Below are 22604 nucleotides of genomic sequence, written 5' to 3'. Positions count from 1 at the left end.
GTATATATTATATATCACACCGTGTGTCACTGGGTATAACGCTGTATATATTATATATCACACCGTGTGTCACTGGGTATAACGCTGTATATATTATATATAACACACCGTGTGTCACTGGGTATAACGCTGTATATATTATATATACACACCGTGTGTCACTGGGTATAACGCTGTATATATTATATTAAACACACCGTGTGTCACTGGGTATAACGCTGTATATATTATATTAAACACACCGTGTGTCACTGGGTATAACGCTGTATATATTATATAATAACACACCGTGTGTCACTGGGTATAACGCTGTGTATATTATATATAACACACCGTGTGTCACTGGGTATAACGCTGTGTATATTATATATCACACCGTGTGTCACTGGGTATAACGCTGTGTATATTATATAATAACACACCGTGTGTCACTGGGTATAACGCTGTGTATATTATATAATAACACACCGTGTGTCACTGGGTATAACGCTGTGTATATTATATATACACACCGTGTGTCACTGGGTATAACGCTGTATATATTATATATCACACCGTGTGTCACTGGGTATAACGCTGTGTATATTATATAATAGCACACCGTGTGTCACTGGGTATAACGCTGTGTATATTATATAATCACACCGTGTGTCACTGGGTATAACGCTGTGTATATTATATATAACACACCGTGTGTCACTGGGTATATCGCTGTATATATTATATATCACACCGTGTGTCACTGGGTATAACGCTGTATATATTATATAATAACACACCGTGTGTCACTGGGCATAACGCTGTATATATTATATATCACACCGTGTGTTACTGGGTATAACGCTGTATATATTATATAATAACACACCGTGTGTCACTGGGTATAACGCTGTGTATATTATATATCACACCGTGTGTCACTGGGTATAACGCTGTATATATTATATATCACACCGTGTGTCACTGGGTATAACGCTGTGTATATTATATATCACACCGTGTGTCACTGGGTATAACGCTGTGTATATTATATATCACACCGTGTGTCACTGGGTATAACGCTGTGTATATTATATATCACACCGTGTGTCACTGGGTATAACGCTGTGTATATTATATAATAACACACCGTGTGTCACTGGGTATAACGCTGTGTATATTATATAATAACACACCGTGTGTCACTGGGTATAACGCTGTGTATATTATATAATAACACACCGTGTGTCACTGGGTATAACGCTGTATATATTATATATCACACTGTGTGTCACTGGGTATAACGCTGTATATATTATATAATAACACACCGTGTGTCACTGGGTATAACGCTGTATATATTATATATCACACCGTGTGTCACTGGGTATAACGCTGTGTATATTATATAATAACACACCGTGTGTCACTGGGTATAACGCTGTATATATTATATATCACACCGTGTGTCACTGGGTATAACGCTGTATATATTATATAATAACACACCGTGTGTCACTGGGTATAACGCTGTGTATATTATATAATAACACACCGTGTGTCTCTGGGTATAACGCTGTATATATTATATAATAACACACCGTGTGTCACTGGGTATAACACTGTGTATATTATATAATAACACACCGTGTGTCACTGGGTATAACGCTGTATATATTATATATCACACCGTGTGTCACTGGGTATAACGCTGTATATATTATATATCACACCGTGTGTCACTGGGTATAACGCTGTGTATATTATATATCACACCGTGTGTCACTGGGTATAACGCTGTGTATATTATATAATAACACACTGTGTGTCACTGGGTATAACGCTGTATATATTATATAATAACACACCGTGTGTCACTGGGTATAACACTGTATATATTATATAATAACACACCGTGTGTCACTGGGTATAACACTGTATATATTATATAATAACACACCGTGTGTCTCTGGGTATAACGCTGTATATATTATATAATAACACACCGTGTGTCACTGGGTATAACACTGTATATATTATATAATAACACACCGTGTGTCACTGGGTATAACGCTGTGTATATTATATATCACACCGTGTGTCACTGGGTATAACGCTGTGTATATTATATATCACACCGTGTGTCACTGGGTATAACGCTGTGTATATTATATATCACACCGTGTGTCACTGGGTATAACGCTGTGTATATTATATAATATCACACCGTGTGTCACTGGGTATAACGCTGTGTATATTATATAGCACACCGTGTGTCACTGGGTATAACGCTGTATATATTATATATCACACTGTGTGCCACTGGGTATAATGCTGTATATATTATATAATAACACACCGTGTGTCACTGGGTATAACGCTGTGTATATTATATATCACACCGTGTGTCACTGGGTATAACGCTGTGTATATTATATATCACACCGTGTGTCACTGGGTATAACGCTGTGTATATTATATATCACACCGTGTGTCACTGGGTATAACGCTGTTATATTATATATCACACCGTGTGTCACTGGGTATAACGCTGTGTATATTATATAATAACACACCGTGTGTCACTGGGTATAACTGCTGTATATATTATATATACACACCGTGTGTCACTGGGTATAACGCTGTGTATATTATATAATACACACCGTGTGTCACTGGGTATAACGCTGTGTATATTATATAATAACACACCGTGTGTCACTGGGTATAACGCTGTGTATATTATATATCACACCGTGTGTCACTGGGTATAACGCTGTGTATATTATATATCACACCGTGTGTCACTGGGTATAACGCTGTATATATTATATAATAACACACCGTGTGTCACTGGGTATAACACTGTGTATATTATATATCACACCGTGTGTCACTGGGTATAACGCTGTGTATATTATATAATAACACACCGTGTGTCACTGGGTATAACGCTGTATATATTATATAATAACACACCGTGTGTCACTGGGTATAACACTGTGTATATTATATATCACACCGTGTGTCACTGGGTATAACGCTGTGTATATTATATAATAACACACCGTGTGTCACTGGGTATATCGCTGTATATATTATATAATAACACACCGTGTGTCACTGGGTATAACGCTGTGTATATTATATAATATACACCGTGTGTCACTGGGTATAACGCTGTGTATATTATATATCACACCGTGTGTCACTGGGTATAACACTGTATATATTATATATCACACCGTGTGTCACTGGGTATAACGCTGTATATATTATATATCACACCGTGTGTCACTGGGTATAACACTGTATATATTATATATCACACCGTGTGTCACTGGGTATAACGCTGTGTATATTATATATCACACCGTGTGTCACTGGGTATAACGCTGTGTATATTATATAGCACACCGTGTGTCACTGGGTATAACGCTGTGTATATTATATATCACACCGTGTGTCACTGGGTATAACACTGTATATATTATATATCACACCGTGTGTCACTGGGTATAACGCTGTATATATTATATAATAACACACCGTGTGTCACTGGGTATATCGCTGTATATATTATATAATAACACACCGTGTGTCACTGGGTATAACGCTGTATATATTATATATCACACCGTGTGTCACTGGGTATAACGCTGTATATATTATATATCACACCGTGTGTCACTGGGTATAACGCTGTGTATATTATATATCACACCGTGTGTCACTGGGTATAACGCTGTGTATATTATAATAACACACCGTGTGTCACTGGGTATAACACTGTATATATTATATAATAACACACCGTGTGTCACTGGGTATAACGCTGTGTATATTATATATCACACCGTGTGTCACTGGGTATAACGCTGTGTATATTATATATCACACCGTGTGTCACTGGGTATAACGCTGTATATATTATATATCACACCGTGTGTCACTGGGTATAACGCTGTGTATATTATATAATAACACACCGTGTGTCACTGGGTATAACGCTGTATATATTATATATCACACCGTGTGTCACTGGGTATAACGCTGTGTATATTATATAACACACCGTGTGTCACTGGGTATAACGCTGTATATATTATATATCACACCGTGTGTCACTGGGTATAACGCTGTATATATTATATATCACACCGTGTGTCACTGGGTATAACGCTGTGTATATTATATATCACACCGTGTGTCACTGGGTATAACGCTGTATATATTATATAATAACACACCGTGTGTCACTGGGTATAACGCTGTATATATTATATAATAACACACCGTGTGTCACTGGGTATAACGCTGTGTATATTATATATCACACCGTGTGTCACTGGGTATAACGCTGTGTATATTATATATCACACCGTGTGTCACTGGGTATAACGCTGTATATATTATATATCACACCGTGTGTCACTGGGTATAACGCTGTATATATTATATATCACACCGTGTGTCACTGGGTATAACGCTGTGTATATTATATAATAACACACCGTGTGTCACTGGGTATAACGCTGTATATTATATAATACACACCGTGTGTCACTGGGTATAACGCTGTGTATATTATATATCACACCGTGTGTCACTGGGTATAACGCTGTGTATATTATATATCACACCGTGTGTCACTGGGTATAACGCTGTGTATATTATATATCACACCGTGTGTCACTGGGTATAACGCTGTGTATATTATATATCACACCGTGTGTCACTGGGTATAACGCTGTGTATATTATATATCACACCGTGTGTCACTGGGTATAACGCTGTGTATATTATATATCACACAGTGTGTCACTGGGTATAACGCTGTATATATTATATAATAACACACCGTGTGTCACTGGGTATAATGCTGTATATATTATATATCACACCGTGTGTCACTGGGTATAACGCTGTATATATTATATATCACACCGTGTGTCACTGGGTATAACGCTGTGTATATTATATAATAACACACCGTGTGTCACTGGGTATAACGCTGTATATATTATATAATAACACACCGTGTGTCACTGGGTATAACACTGTATATATTATATATCACACCGTGTGTCACTGGGTATAACGCTGTATATATTATATAATAACACACCGTGTGTCACTGGGTATAACGCTGTGTATATTATATATCACACCGTGTGTCGCTGGGTATAACGCTGTATATATTATATATCACACCGTGTGTCACTGGGTATAACGCGGTGTATATTATATAATATCACACCGTGTGTCACTGGGTATAATGCTGTATATATTATATAATAACACACCGTGTGTCACTGGGTATAACGCTGTATATATTATATAATAACACACCGTGTGTCACTGGGTATAGCGCTGTGTATATTATATAATAACACACCGTGTGTCACTGGGTATAACGCTGTGTATATTATATAATAACACACCGTGTGTCACTGGGTATAACGCTGTATATATTATATATCACACACCGTGTGTCACTGGGTATAACACTGTATATATTATATAATAACACACCGTGTGTCACTGGGTATAACGCTGTGTATATTATATATCACACCGTGTGTCACTGGGTATAACACTGTATATATTATATATCACACCGTGTGTCACTGGGTATAACTCTGTGTATATTATATATCACACTGTGTGCCACTGGGTATAATGCTGTATATATTATATAATAACACACCGTGTGTCACTGGGTATAACGCTGTGTATATTATATATCACACCGTGTGTCACTGGGTATAACGCTGTGTATATTATATATCACACCGTGTGTCACTGGGTATAACGCTGTGTATATTATATATCACACCGTGTGTCACTGGGTATAACACTGTGTATATTATATATCACACCGTGTGTCACTGGGTATAACGCTGTGTATATTATATATAACACACCGTGTGTCACTGGGTATAACGCTGTATATATTATATAATAACACACCGTGTGTCACTGGGTATAACACTGTGTATATTATATATCACACCGTGTGTCACTGGGTATAACGCTGTGTATATTATATAATAACACACCGTGTGTCACTGGGTATATCGCTGTATATATTATATAATAACACACCGTGTGTCACTGGGTATAACGCTGTGTATATTATATAATAACACACCGTGTGTCACTGGGTATAACGCTGTGTATATTATATATCACACCGTGTGTCACTGGGTATAACACTGTATATATTATATATCACACCGTGTGTCACTGGGTATAACGCTGTGTATATTATATATCACACCGTGTGTCACTGGGTATAACACTGTATATATTATATATCACACCGTGTGTCACTGGGTATAACGCTGTGTATATTATATATCACACCGTGTGTCACTGGGTATAACGCTGTGTATATTATATAGCACACCGTGTGTCACTGGGTATAACGCTGTGTATATTATATATCACACCGTGTGTCACTGGGTATAACACTGTATATATTATATATCACACCGTGTGTCACTGGGTATAACGCTGTATATATTATATAATAACACACCGTGTGTCACTGGGTATATCGCTGTATATATTATATAATAACACACCGTGTGTCACTGGGTATAACGCTGTATATATTATATATCACACCGTGTGTCACTGGGTATAACGCTGTATATATTATATATCACACCGTGTGTCACTGGGTATAACGCTGTGTATATTATATATCACACCGTGTGTCACTGGGTATAACGCTGTGTATATTATATAATAACACACCGTGTGTCACTGGGTATAACACTGTATATATTATATAATACACACCGTGTGTCACTGGGTATAACGCTGTGTATATTATATATCACACCGTGTGTCACTGGGTATAACGCTGTGTATATTATATATCACACCGTGTGTCACTGGGTATAACGCTGTATATATTATATATCACACCGTGTGTCACTGGGTATAACGCTGTGTATATTATATAATAACACACCGTGTGTCACTGGGTATAACGCTGTATATATTATATAATAACACACCGTGTGTCACTGGGTATAACGCTGTGTATATTATATAATAACACACCGTGTGTCACTGGGTATAACGCTGTATATATTATATATCACACCGTGTGTCACTGGGTATAACGCTGTGTATATTATATATCACACCGTGTGTCACTGGGTATAACGCTGTATATATTATATAATAACACACCGTGTGTCACTGGGTATAACGCTGTATATATTATATAATAACACACCGTGTGTCACTGGGTATAACGCTGTGTATATTATATATCACACCGTGTGTCACTGGGTATAACGCTGTGTATATTATATAACACACCATGTGTCACTGGGTATAACGCTGTATATATTATATATCACACCGTGTGTCACTGGGTATAACGCTGTGTATATTATATATCACACCGTGTGTCACTGGGTATAACGCTGTATATATTATATATCACACCGTGTGTCACTGGGTATAACGCTGTATATATTATATATCACACCGTGTGTCACTGGGTATAACGCTGTGTATATTATATAATAACACACCGTGTGTCACTGGGTATAACGCTGTATATATTATATATCACACCGTGTGTCACTGGGTATAACGCTGTGTATATTATATATCACACCGTGTGTCACTGGGTATAACGCTGTGTATATTATATATCACACCGTGTGTCACTGGGTATAACGCTGTGTATATTATATAGCACACCGTGTGTCACTGGGTATAACGCTGTATATATTATATATCACACCGTGTGTCACTGGGTATAACACTGTATATATTATATATCACTCCGTGTGTCACTGGGTATAACGCTGTGTATATTATATATCACACCGTGTGTCACTAGGTATAACGCTGTGTATATTATATATCACACCGTGTGTCACTGGGTATAACGCTGTGTATATTATATATCACACCGTGTGTCACTGGGTATAACGCTGTATATATTATATAATAACACACCGTGTGTCACTGGGTATAATGCTGTATATATTATATATCACACCGTGTGTCACTGGGTATAACGCTGTATATATTATATATCACACCGTGTGTCACTGGGTATAACGCTGTGTATATTATATAATAACACACCGTGTGTCACTGGGTATAACGCTGTATATATTATATATAACACACCGTGTGTCACTGGGTATAACACTGTATATATTATATATCACACCGTGTGTCACTGGGTATAACGCTGTATATATTATATAATAACACACCGTGTGTCACTGGGTATAACGCTGTGTATATTATATATCACACCGTGTGTCGCTGGGTATAACGCTGTATATATTATATATCACACCGTGTGTCACTGGGTATAACGCGGTGTATATTATATAATATCACACCGTGTGTCACTGGGTATAATGCTGTATATATTATATAATAACACACCGTGTGTCACTGGGTATAACGCTGTATATATTATATAATAACACACCGTGTGTCACTGGGTATAGCGCTGTGTATATTATATAATACACCCCGTGTGTCACTGGGTATAACGCTGTGTATATTATATAATAACACACCGTGTGTCACTGGGTATAACGCTGTATATATTATATATACACACCGTGTGTCACTGGGTATAACGCTGTATATATTATATATAACACACCGTGTGTCACTGGGTATAACGCTGTGTATATTATATATCACACCGTGTGTCACTGGGTATAACGCTGTGTATATTATATATCACACCGTGTGTCACTGGGTATAACGCTGTGTATATTATATATCACACCGTGTGTCACTGGGTATAACGCTGTGTATATTATATATCACACCGTGTGTCACTGGGTATAACGCTGTATATATTATATATACACACCGTGTGTCACTGGGTATAACGCTGTGTATATTATATATCACACCGTGTGTCACTGGGTATAACGCTGTGTATATTATATATCACACCGTGTGTCACTGGGTATAACGCTGTGTATATTATATATCACACCGTGTGTCACTGGGTATAACGCTGTATATATTATATAATAACACACCGTGTGTCACTGGGTATAACGCTGTGTATATTATATAATAACACACCGTGTGTCACTGGGTATAACGCTGTGTATATTATATAATAACACACCGTGTGTCACTGGGTATAACGCTGTGTATATTATATAATAACACACCGTGTGTCACTGGGTATAACACTGTGTATATTATATATCACACCGTGTGTCACTGGGTATAACGCTGTGTATATTATATAATAACACACCGTGTGTCACTGGGTATAACGCTGTATATATTATATAATAACACACCGTGTGTCACTGGGTATAACACTGTGTATATTATATATCACACCGTGTGTCACTGGGTATAACGCTGTGTATATTATATAATAACACACCGTGTGTCACTGGGTATAACGCTGTATATATTATATAATAACACACCGTGTGTCACTGGGTATAACGCTGTGTATATTATATAATAACACACCGTGTGTCACTGGGTATAACGCTGTGTATATTATATATCACACCGTGTGTCACTGGGTATAACACTGTATATATTATATATCACACCGTGTGTCACTGGGTATAACGCTGTGTATATTATATATCACACCGTGTGTCACTGGGTATAACACTGTATATATTATATATCACACCGTGTGTCACTGGGTATAACGCTGTGTATATTATATATCACACCGTGTGTCACTGGGTATAACGCTGTGTATATTATATAGCACACCGTGTGTCACTGGGTATAACGCTGTGTATATTATATATCACACCGTGTGTCACTGGGTATAACGCTGTATATATTATATATCACACCGTGTGTCACTGGGTATAACGCTGTATATATTATATAATAACACACCGTGTGTCACTGGGTATAACGCTGTATATATTATATAATAACACACCGTGTGTCACTGGGTATAACGCTGTATATATTATATATCACACCGTGTGTCACTGGGTATAACGCTGTATATATTATATATCACACCGTGTGTCACTGGGTATAACGCTGTATATATTATATATCACACCGTGTGTCACTGGGTATAACGCTGTGTATATTATATAATAACACACCGTGTGTCACTGGGTATAACACTGTATATATTATATAATAACACACCGTGTGTCACTGGGTATAACGCTGTGTATATTATATATCACACCGTGTGTCACTGGGTATAACGCTGTGTATATTATATATCACACCGTGTGTCACTGGGTATAACGCTGTATATATTATATATCACACCGTGTGTCACTGGGTATAACGCTGTGTATATTATATAATAACACACCGTGTGTCACTGGGTATAACGCTGTATATATTATATATCACACCGTGTGTCACTGGGTATAACACTGTATATATTATATAATAACACACCGTGTGTCACTGGGTATAACGCTGTATATATTATATATCACACCGTGTGTCACTGGGTATAACGCTGTGTATATTATATAATAACACACCGTGTGTCACTGGGTATAACGCTGTATATATTATATATCACACCGTGTGTCACTGGGTATAACGCTGTGTATATTATATATCACACCGTATGTCACTGGGTATAACGCTGTATATATTATATAATAACACACCGTGTGTCACTGGGTATAACGCTGTATATATTATATATCACACCGTGTGTCACTGGGTATAACGCTGTATATATTATATAATAACACACCGTGTGTCACTGGGTATAACGCTGTATATATTATATATCACACCGTGTGTCACTGGGTATAACGCTGTATATATTATATAATAACACACCGTGTGTCACTGGGTATAACGCTGTGTATATTATATATCACACCGTGTGTCACTGGGTATAACGCTGTGTATATTATATATCACACCGTGTGTCACTGGGTATAACGCTGTGTATATTATATATCACACCGTGTGTCACTGGGTATAACGCTGTGTATATTATATAACACACCGTGTGTCACTGGGTATAACGCTGTGTATATTATATATCACACCGTGTGTCACTGGGTATAACGCTGTATAAATTATATATCACACCGTGTGTCACTGGGTATAACGCTGTATATATTATATATCACACCGTGTGTCACTGGGTATAACGCTGTGTATATTATATAATAACACACCGTGTGTCACTGGGTATAACGCTGTATATATTATATATCACACCGTGTGTCACTGGGTATAACGCTGTGTATATTATATATCACACCGTGTGTCACTGGGTATAACGCTGTGTATATTATATATCACACCGTGTGTCACTGGGTATAACGCTGTGTATATTATATATCACACCGTGTGTCACTGGGTATAACGCTGTATATATTATATAATAACACACCGTGTGTCACTGGGTATAATGCTGTATATATTATATATCACACCGTGTGTCACTGGTTATAACGCTGTATATATTATATATCACACCGTGTGTCACTGGGTATAACGCTGTGTATATTATATAATAACACACCGTGTGTCACTGGGTATAACGCTGTATATATTATATAATAACACACCGTGTGTCACTGGGTATAACACTGTATATATTATATATCACACCGTGTGTCACTGGGTATAACGCTGTATATATTATATAGCACACCGTGTGTCACTGGGTATAACGCTGTGTATATTATATAATAACACACCGTGTGTCACTGGGTATAACGCTGTGTATATTATATATCACACCGTGTGTCGCTGGGTATAACGCTGTATATATTATATATCACACCGTGTGTCACTGGGTATAACGCGGTGTATATTATATAATATCACACCGTGTGTCACTGGGTATAATGCTGTATATATTATATAATAACACACCGTGTGTCACTGGGTATAACGCTGTATATATTATATAATAACACACCGTGTGTCACTGGGTATAGCGCTGTGTATATTATATAATAACACACCGTGTGTCACTGGGTATAACGCTGTGTATATTATATAATAACACACCGTGTGTCACTGGGTATAACGCTGTATATATTATATATCACACCCTGTGTCACTGGGTATAACACTGTGTATATTATATATCACACCGTGTGTTACTGGGTATAACGCTGTATATATTATATAACACACCGTGTGTCACTGGGTATAACGCTGTATATATTATATATCACACCGTGTGTCACTGGGTATAACGCTGTGTATATATATAATAACACACCGTGTGTCACTGGGTATAACGCTGTATATATTATATAGCACACCGTGTGTCACTGGGTATATCGCTGTATATATTATATATACACCGTGTGTCACTGGGTATAACGCTGTGTATATTATATATCACACCGTGTGTCACTGGGTATAACGCTGTATATATTATATATCACACCGTGTGTCACTGGGTATAACGCTGTGTATATTATATAATAACACACCGTGTGTCACTGGGTATAACGCTGTGTATATTATATATAACACACCGTGTGTCACTGGGTATAACGCTGTGTATATTATATAATACACACCGTGTGTCACTGGGTATAACGCTGTATATATTATATATCACACCGTGTGTCACTGGGTATAACGCTGTATATATTATATATCACACCGTGTGTCACTGGGTATAACGCTGTATATATTATATATACACACCGTGTGTCACTGGGTATAACGCTGTATATATTATATAATAACACACCGTGTGTCACTGGGTATAACGCTGTGTATATTATATAATAACACACCGTGTGTCACTGGGTATAACGCTGTGTATATTATATATACACACCGTGTGTCACTGGGTATAACGCTGTGTATATTATATATCACACCGTGTGTCACTGGGTATAACGCTGTGTATATTATATATCACACCGTGTGTCACTGGGTATAACGCTGTGTATATTATATAATAACACACCGTGTGTCACTGGGTATAACGCTGTGTATATTATATAATAACACACCGTGTGTCACTGGGTATAACGCTGTGTATATTATATATCACACCGTGTGTCACTGGGTATAACGCTGTGTATATTATATATACACACCGTGTGTCACTGGGTATAACGCTGTGTATATTATATATCACACCGTGTGTCACTGGGTATAACGCTGTGTATATTATATATCACACCGTGTGTCACTGGGTATAACGCTGTATATATTATATATCACACCGTGTGTCACTGGGTATAACGCTGTGTATATTATATATCACACCGTGTGTCACTGGGTATAACGCTGTGTATATTATATAATAACACACCGTGTGTCACTGGGTATAACGCTGTGTATATTATATATCACACCGTGTGTCACTGGGTATAACGCTGTATATATTATATAGCACACCGTGTGTCACTGGGTATAACGCTGTGTATATTATATATCACACCGTGTGTCACTGGGTATAACGCTGTGTATATTATATATCACACCGTGTGTCACTGGGTATAACGCTGTGTATATTATATATCACACCGTGTGTCACTGGGTATAACGCTGTGTATATTATATATCACACCGTGTGTCACTGGGTATAACGCTGTATATATTATATATACACACCGTGTGTCACTGGGTATAACGCTGTATATATTATATAATAACACACCGTGTGTCACTGGGTATAACGCTGTATATATTATATATCACACCGTGTGTCACTGGGTATAACGCTGTGTATATTATATATCACACCGTGTGTCACTGGGTATAACGCTGTATATATTATATATCACACCGTGTGTCACTGGGTATAACGCTGTATATATTATATATCACACCGTGTGTCACTGGGTATAACGCTGTATATTATATATCACACCGTGTGTCACTGGGTATAACGCTGTGTATATTATATATCACACCGTGTGTCACTGGGTATAACGCTGTGTATATTATATATCACACCGTGTGTCACTGGGTATAACGCTGTATATATTATATATCACACCGTGTGTCACTGGGTATAACGCTGTATATATTATATATCACACCGTGTGTCACTGGGTATAACGCTGTGTATATTATATATCACACCGTGTGTCACTGGGTATAACGCTGTATATATTATATATACACACCGTGTGTCACTGGGTATAACGCTGTGTATATTATATATCACACCGTGTGTCACTGGGTATAACGCTGTGTATATTATATATCACACCGTGTGTCACTGGGTATAACGCTGTGTATATTATATATCACACCGTGTGTCACTGGGTATAACGCTGTGTATATTATATAATAACACACCGTGTGTCACTGGGTATAACGCTGTGTATATTATATATCACACCGTGTGTCACTGGGTATAACGCTGTATATATTATATAATAACGCACAGTGCGTCACTGGGTATAACACTGTATATATTATATAATAACACACCGTGTGTCACTGGGTATAACGCTGTATATATTATATATCACACCGTGTGTCACTGGGTATAACGCTGTGTATATTATATATCACACCGTGTGTCACTGGGTATAACGCTGTGTATATTATATATCACACCGTGTGTCACTGGGTATAACGCTGTGTATATTATATAATAACGCACCGTGTGTCACTGGGTATAACGCTGTATATATTATATAATAACACACCGTGTGTCACTGGGTATAACGCTGTGTATATTATATAATAACACACCGTGTGTCACTGGGTATAACGCTGTGTATATTATATAATAACACACCGTGTGTCACTGGGTATAACGCTGTGTATATTATATAATAACACACCGTGTGTCACTGGGTATAACGCTGTGTATATTATATATCACACCGTGTGTCACTGGGTATAACGCTGTGTATATTATATAGCACACCGTGTGTCACTGGGTATAACGCTGTGTATATTATATATCACACCGTGTGTCACTGGGTATAACGCTGTGTATATTATATATCACACCGTGTGTCACTGGGTATAACGCTGTGTATATTATATATCACACCGTGTGTCACTGGGTATAACGCTGTATATATTATATATCACACCGTGTGTCACTGGGTATAACGCTGTGTATATTATATATCACACCGTGTGTCACTGGGTATAACGCTGTGTATATTATATATCACACCGTGTGTCACTGGGTATAACGCTGTGTATATTATATATCACACCGTGTGTCACTGGGTATAACGCTGTGTATATTATATAGCACACCGTGTGTCACTGGGTATAACGCTGTGTATATTATATATCACACCGTGTGTCACTGGGTATAACGCTGTGTATATTATATATCACACCGTGTGTCACTGGGTATAACGCTGTGTATATTATATATCACACCGTGTGTCACTGGGTATAACGCTGTATATATTATATATCACACCGTGTGTCACTGGGTATAACGCTGTGTATATTATATATCACACCGTGTGTCACTGGGTATAACGCTGTATATATTATATATCACACCGTGTGTCACTGGGTATAACGCTGTGTATATTATATATCACACCGTGTGTCACTGGGTATAACGCTGTGTATATTATATATCACACCGTGTGTCACTGGGTATAACGCTGTGTATATTATATATCACACCGTGTGTCACTGGGTATAACGCTGTGTATATTATATATCACACCGTGTGTCACTGGGTATAACGCTGTGTATATTATATATCACACCGTGTGTCACTGGGTATAACGCTGTGTATATTATATATCACACCGTGTGTCACTGGGTATAACGCTGTGTATATTATATATCACACCGTGTGTCACTGGGTATAACGCTGTATATATTATATATCACACCGTGTGTCACTGGGTATAACGCTGTATATATTATATAACACACCGTGTGTCACTGGGTATAACGCTGTGTATATTATATAATAACACACCGTGTGTCACTGGGTATAACGCTGTGTATATTATATATCACACCGTGTGTTACTGGGTATAACGCTGTGTATATTATATATCACACCGTGTGTCACTGGGTATAACGCTGTGTATATTATATATCACACCGTGTGTCACTGGGTATAACGCTGTATATATTATATATCACACCGTGTGTCACTGGGTATAACACTGTGTATATTATATATCACACCGTGTGTCACTGGGTATAACGCTGTGTATATTATATATCACACCGTGTGTCACTGGGTATAACGCTGTGTATATTATATATCACACCGTGTGTCACTGGGTATAACGCTGTATATATTATATATCACACCGTGTGTCACTGGGTATAACGCTGTGTATATTATATAATAACACACCGTGTGTCACTGGGTATAACGCTGTGTATATTATATATCACACCGTGTGTCACTGGGTATAACGCTGTGTATATTATATATCACACCGTGTGTCACTGGGTATAACGCTGTGTATATTATATATCACACCGTGTGTCACTGGGTATAACGCTGTGTATATTATATATCACACCGTGTGTCACTGGGTATAACGCTGTGTATATTATATAATAACACACCGTGTGTCACTGGGTATAACGCTGTATATATTATATATACACACCGTGTGTCACTGGGTATAACGCTGTATATATTATATATACACACCGTGTGTCACTGGGTATAACGCTGTATATATTATATATCACACCGTGTGTCACTGGGTATAACGCTGTGTATATTATATAATACACACCGTGTGTCACTGGGTTTAACGCTGTATATATTATATAATATCACACCGTGTGTCACTGGGTATAACGCTGTGTATATTATATAATATCACACCGTGTGTCACTGGGTTTAACACTGTATTTATTATTTATATATATAGCGTTCCTCACTATTGTGCTGTATATTGTGTACGGTATGAATCATCTTTCTAAGCCTGTCTGAGTCATTGGTCTGTGCTGCTTTGAATTTCTGATGATTGTTTAGTAATTTACCGTTCCGGCAGTAACATCCTCCTTGTCCGACGCAGTGTTCTGCACAACTTCATGTTTCCATGATAACGGAAGCTGCTTTTGTTCCGCAGTTCGTGAGAGAGAGATAGAGAGAGAGAGCGAGCAAGAGAGTGCAGGAGAGAGAGATAGACCGATGCGGATAGGCAGAGAGATGGGTGGCATGTTAGCACTGTTGCTTCACAGCGCCAGGGAACCGGTTTCGATTCCCAGCTTGGGTCACTGTCTGTGCGGGGCTGCATGTTCTCCCTGTGTCTGCGTGGGTTTCATCCGGGTGCTCCGGTTTCCTCCCACAAGCCCCAAAAGACGTGCTGTTAGGTGATTTCTACATTCGGAATTCTCCCTCTGTGTACCCGAACAGGCGCCGGAGTGTGGCGACTAGGGGCTTTTCACAGTTACTTCATTGCAGTGTTAATGTAAGCCGACTTGTGACAATAATCAAAATTATTATATGGATAGAGGGACGAATCCAGATAGCAGGCTCGAGAGACGAGAGGAGGCCTCAAAACGGGGCAGAGTGAGACAGAGATGGAAAGAAAACAGGAGCAGAAAATGAGAGATCGACAAAGAGATTTTGGAATCGACAAAGAGATGCAGAGAGAGAGAGGGAGACTCAGATACAGCAAGGGGGCAGTCAAGGGAGTTGGTGTGAACCTTAGTTAGGCCACACTTGGAGTATAGTGTTCAATTCTGGTCGCCACACTACCAGAAGGATGTGGAGGCTTTAGAGAGGGTGCAGAAGAGATTTACCAGGATGTTGCCTGGTATGGAGGGCATTAGCTATGAGGTGTGGTTGAATAAACTCGGCTTGTTCTCACTGGAACGACGGAGGTTGAGGGGCGACCTGATAGAGATCTACAAAATTATGAGGGGCATAGACAGAGTGGATAGTCAGAGACTTTTCCCCAGGGTAGAGGGGTCAATTACTAGGGGGCATAGGTTTAAGGTGCGAGGGGCAAGGTTTAGAGGAGATGTATGAGGCAAGTTTTTTACACAGAGGGTAGTGGGTGCCTGGAACTCGCTGCCGGAGGAGGTGATGGAAGCCGGGACGATAGTGACGTTTAAGGGGCATCTTGACAAATACATGAATAGGATGGGAATAGAGGGATACGGACCCAGGAAGTGGAGAAGATTTTAGTTTAGACGGGCAGCATGGTCAGCACGGGTTTGGAGGGCCGAAGGGCCTGTTCCTGTGCTGTACTTTTCTTTGTTCTATGTTCTTTGAGAAAGAGGCAAAACAAGAGGTAAAGAGACAGATAGAGAGAGTGTACGATAGAGACAGAGAAAGAGACAGAGAGCGAAATGGACAGAGAGAGGGAAAGACTGAGAGACAGGCAGAGAGAGTGAGATGGAGAGCAAGGGAGGGAAACAGAGAGAAAGACAGTGATTGGGAGACGAGAGAGAAAGGACGGAGAGAGTGAAATAGAGATGGAGACCTAGAGAGAGGGTGTGAGACAAAGAGAGAGAGAGAGGGGAAAGCGGAGAGAGCAAGAAAAAAAGAGACAGAGACAGACAGAGAGAGAGTGAGACACCGAGAGAGATAAGCAGAGAAAAGCAGTAAGGGAGAGGCAGAGAGCGAAGAAGACAGCGGTAGGCAAACAGAGAGAGAGAGGCTGAGCGGGAGTGATGGAGAGAGCGAGCGAGCGAGACAGGGAGATAGAGATGGGCAAACAGAGGGAGAGAGAGAGAGTGTATTTGCTCAAGAAATGCCCTGGAGGATTTCTGTCCCAACAAAGGGGTTTAATAACCGAGGGTTAGGCTGCTAATCCCACAGGTGCAGATCAGGATAGGATGCGTCATCTCCCAAACTGCCTTCTCCCCATAACCCCTGATCCCCTTATTGATCAAGAACATATCGATCTCTGTCTTAAAGACACTCAGTGATTTGGCCTCCACAGCCTTCCTGCGGCAAAGAGTTCCACAGATTCACCCACCCTCTGGCTGAAGAAATTCCTCCTCATCTCTGTTTTAAAGGATCGTCCCTTCAGTCTGAGATGGTGAATCCTCTGCTTCTAGTTTTTCTTACAAGTGGAAACATCCTCTCCACGTCCTCTCTATCCAGGCCTCGCAGTATCCTGTAAGTTTCAATAAGATCCCCCCCTCATCCTTCTTAACACCAACGAGTACAGACCCAGAGTCCTCAACCGTTCCTCATACGACAAGCTCTTCATTCCAGGGATCGTTCTTGTGAACCTCCCTCTGGACCCTTTCCAAGGCCCCAGCACGTCCTTCCTTAGATACGGGGCCCAAAACTGCTCACAATACTCCAAATGGGGTCTGACCAGAGCCTTATACAGCCTCAGAAGTGCATCCCTGGTCTTGTACTCTAGCCCTCTCGACATGAATGCTAACATTGCATTTGCCTTCCTAACTGCCGACTGAACCTGCACGTTAACCTTAAGAGAATCGTGAACAAGGACTCCCAAGTCCCTTTGTGCTTCTGCTTTCCGAAGCATTTCCCCATTTAGAAAATAGTCTGTGCCTCTATTCCTCCTTCCAAAGTGCATAACCTCACACTTTTCCACATTGTATTCCATTTGCCACTTCATTGCCCGCTCTCCTAGCTTGTCCAAATCCTTCTGCAGCCCCTTTGCTTCCTCAATACTACCCGTCCCTCTGCAGATCTTTGTATCATCTGCAAACTGAGCAACAGTTCCTTCAGTTCCTCCCTCCAGATCATTAATGTATATTGTGAAAAGTTGTGGTCCCAGCACAGACCCCTGAGGCACACCACTAGTCACCGGCTGCCATCCTGAAAAAGACCCCTTTATCCCCACTCTCTGCCTTCTGCCAGTCAGCCAATCCTCTATCCATGCCAGGATCTTACCCTGAACACCATGGGCTCTTAACTTATTTAACCATCTCCTGGTGGGCACTTTGGCAAAGGTCCATGCTTCAGAGAAACGCAGAAACTGTTTTCAGAAAGCTGTTTCTCCTTTTGTTTCAGCTCTCCACCTTGTACTCAGACAAGTCTGAACCGCCTTAAATACCGTCAATCTCTTTCAACTGAACTCTGGTGACAGCAATCTGCTCGACCTCTAGTCACAGCTTCATTTAGCTTAGGGCTCAACTGCGTTTTCCTAACTCACTGACTCCTCAGCTCCACCCAGTGACGACATCATCTGGAACCTAATTAACTCCACAGGGAATCCCCCTCAATCCAAACTCAACTCCATCAGCCCAAGCATTTTACAATGGTTCAATGACACCCTTGGCTCCCCACATTTCAAGACAGGACTCTTCGCAAACATGACTACAGTGGTTGCACACAGACTAACCCAGACTGTTCGCCTCATCTGCCGATCCGGTTAATTTGCAGTCTCCATTGTAATCAATGTAAGACATTGGTATATATATTGGATTGTATCTACCTGCTATAATAATGGATTAGGTGTGCATATCGAAGACCATAAGACATAGGAGCAGAAATAGGCCACTCGGCCCATCGAGTCTGCTCCACCATTCAATCATGGCTGATATTTCTCTCATCCCCATTCTCCTGCCTTCTCCCCATAACCCCCTGATCCCCTTATTGATCAAAAGCCTATCTATCTCTGTATTAGAGACACTCTGGGCTGGTTTAGCAGGGTGGGCTAAACGGCTGGCTTGTAATGCAGAACAAGGCCAGCAGCGCGGGTTCAATTCCCGTACCGGCCTCCCCGAACAGGCGCCTGAATGTGGCGACTAGGGGCTATTCACAGTAACTTCATTTGAAGCCTACTTGTGACAATAAGCGATTATTCTTATTATCTCAGAGATTTGGCCTCCACAGCCTTCTGCGGCAAAGAGTTCCACAGATTCACCCACCCTCTGGCTGAAGAAATTCCTCCTCATCTCTGTTTTAAAGGATCGTCCCTTCAGTCTGAGATGGTGTCCTCTGCTTCTAGTTTTCCCTACAAGTGGACACATCCACGTCCACTCTATCCAGGCCACGCAGTATCCTGTAAGTTTCAATAAGACCCCCCCCCCTCATCTTTCTAAACTCCCAACCAGTACAGACCCAGTGTGGTTGAGTACCCGTGCGGATCGTACCAAAAAAGACACCAGAAATCACCCCGTCAAACGCGCCCAAAACGACACTTTGAAATTTTGATGTTGAATCGCCCCCATAATGTTTAAACTTAAGTGACTGGGTCATGTGTTTTGAGTGGGATAAAGATGATATGAGCAATGGGAGGAGCCAGGTCTGTAGCGAGCAGCAATGTAGTTTAGTTTTTGGTACAGCTTTTTCAGAAGGCGGTCAGTTTCCGCATTGATCTGACGGACAGGGATCGGTGGGTTGTTCACTGAAAGGATCTCCTTCACTCTTCAAGAAGTCTTTCAAAAGAACTCTTTACCCAGAAGCTTGCGAGCAACCCTGTTTTCTAACTTTATTTAAAGGTGGTTTTTGACCTGTAATGGGTTCTGCTTGATTGGAGATAAAGGGTGCATCAATGAGGAGTTAAAGGCCGGGATTCGCCGAGCCCCCACGCCGAAAATGGGGCCTCAGACCCGCGATTGGGCCCGACCCTGGGACGCGATTCTCCGGCGACCGGAGAATTGGATCCAGTCGTGCGAGCGTGGTCGACGTGGCGCTGGTTGGGAGCCGTTGAAAGACGACCCCCGGTGATTCTCCGCCATTGAGCTCCCGCCGGCGTGGTTCACGCATGGTTCCGCTCGGTGGGAGCTCGGCGCTGCGGTTGCCATCCTGGTGGGGGGGGGGGATCAATCTCCAGTGGTGGGGGGGCCCTCCACGATGCCCAGGCCCGCGATCAGGGGCCACCGATCGGCGCGCGCACGATTGTTTAACTGGTTGTTATATTTGGGGATCAGGCTGTGGGGAATAGGGTTATTAATAAAACTCCTTTGCCTCTATTAGAACATAGAACATAGAACAGTACAGCACAGAACAGGCCCTTCGGCCCTCGATGTTGTGCCGAGCAATGATCACCCTACTTAAACCCACGTAACCCGTATACCCATAACCCAACAATCCCCCCATTAACCTTACACTACGGGCAATTTAGCATGGCCAATCCACCTAACCCGCACATCTTTGGACTGTGGGAGGAAACCGCAGCACCCGGAGGAAACCCACACACACAGGGGGAGGACGTGCAGACTCCACACAGACAGTGACCCAGCCGGGAATTGAACCTGGGACCCTGGAGCTGTGAAGCATTGATGCTAACCACCATGCTACCGTGAGGCCCTATTGGAAGTGTTTTCTTGAGCGACCACATTCGCGACGAGGTGAACGGTTCGATCACAGCTGGGAAGGAAGGGGTAAATGGAACATGAAAGGAGGACTAACAAGAGGCGGAAACCATCAAAATAGTTTGGCCAGGTCGCTCCACAGTGAGGGACCCTCTCAGCCTTCGTCGCCAGGCATGGGTAGTTCACTGAGCACTGCGATTTCGGGACCTCGAATGATGACACGGTGCGGGAGCGGCTGGTCTGCGGGATCGATAAACTTCACATCCAAAGGAAACTCCTGGCTCAATCCACCAGAGTGTTGGAAAAAGCGATGGGGACAGCTCGGGCGTGACGGGAAAGGGGCCACTGAGCTCGACGATGCGGCAGACAGGGGGTAGAGCCAGACAGATGACCGCTGTGGGACCGCCTAGTCTATCCGCTACGGAGTCCAAACATTAGAACTTGAGCAGCCCCACTGCGAAACTTTGTACGCGGGAAAT

The 22604-nt window shown here is 40.7% G+C and overlaps 1 protein-coding gene across 1 annotated transcript in view; it reads left to right on the top strand.

Annotated features, from left to right (window-relative positions):
- LOC119960445 (T cell receptor beta chain MC.7.G5-like) overlaps positions 1-19905 on the top strand; it is a 28897-nt gene extending 8992 nt beyond the window's left edge. The window contains exon 4 of the mRNA XM_038788169.1: positions 19877-19905. Coding sequence (XP_038644097.1) covers positions 19877-19905 — 29 coding nt within the window. The remainder of the gene's footprint in view (positions 1-19876) is intronic.
- The last annotated feature ends 2699 nt before the right edge of the window (positions 19906-22604 follow it).

Source organism: Scyliorhinus canicula, unplaced genomic scaffold (assembly GCF_902713615.1).
Source record: "Scyliorhinus canicula unplaced genomic scaffold, sScyCan1.1, whole genome shotgun sequence".
In the NCBI taxonomy this organism is placed as follows: domain Eukaryota; kingdom Metazoa; phylum Chordata; class Chondrichthyes; order Carcharhiniformes; family Scyliorhinidae; genus Scyliorhinus; species Scyliorhinus canicula.
This window is presented reverse-complemented; position numbering and strand designations above follow the sequence as displayed.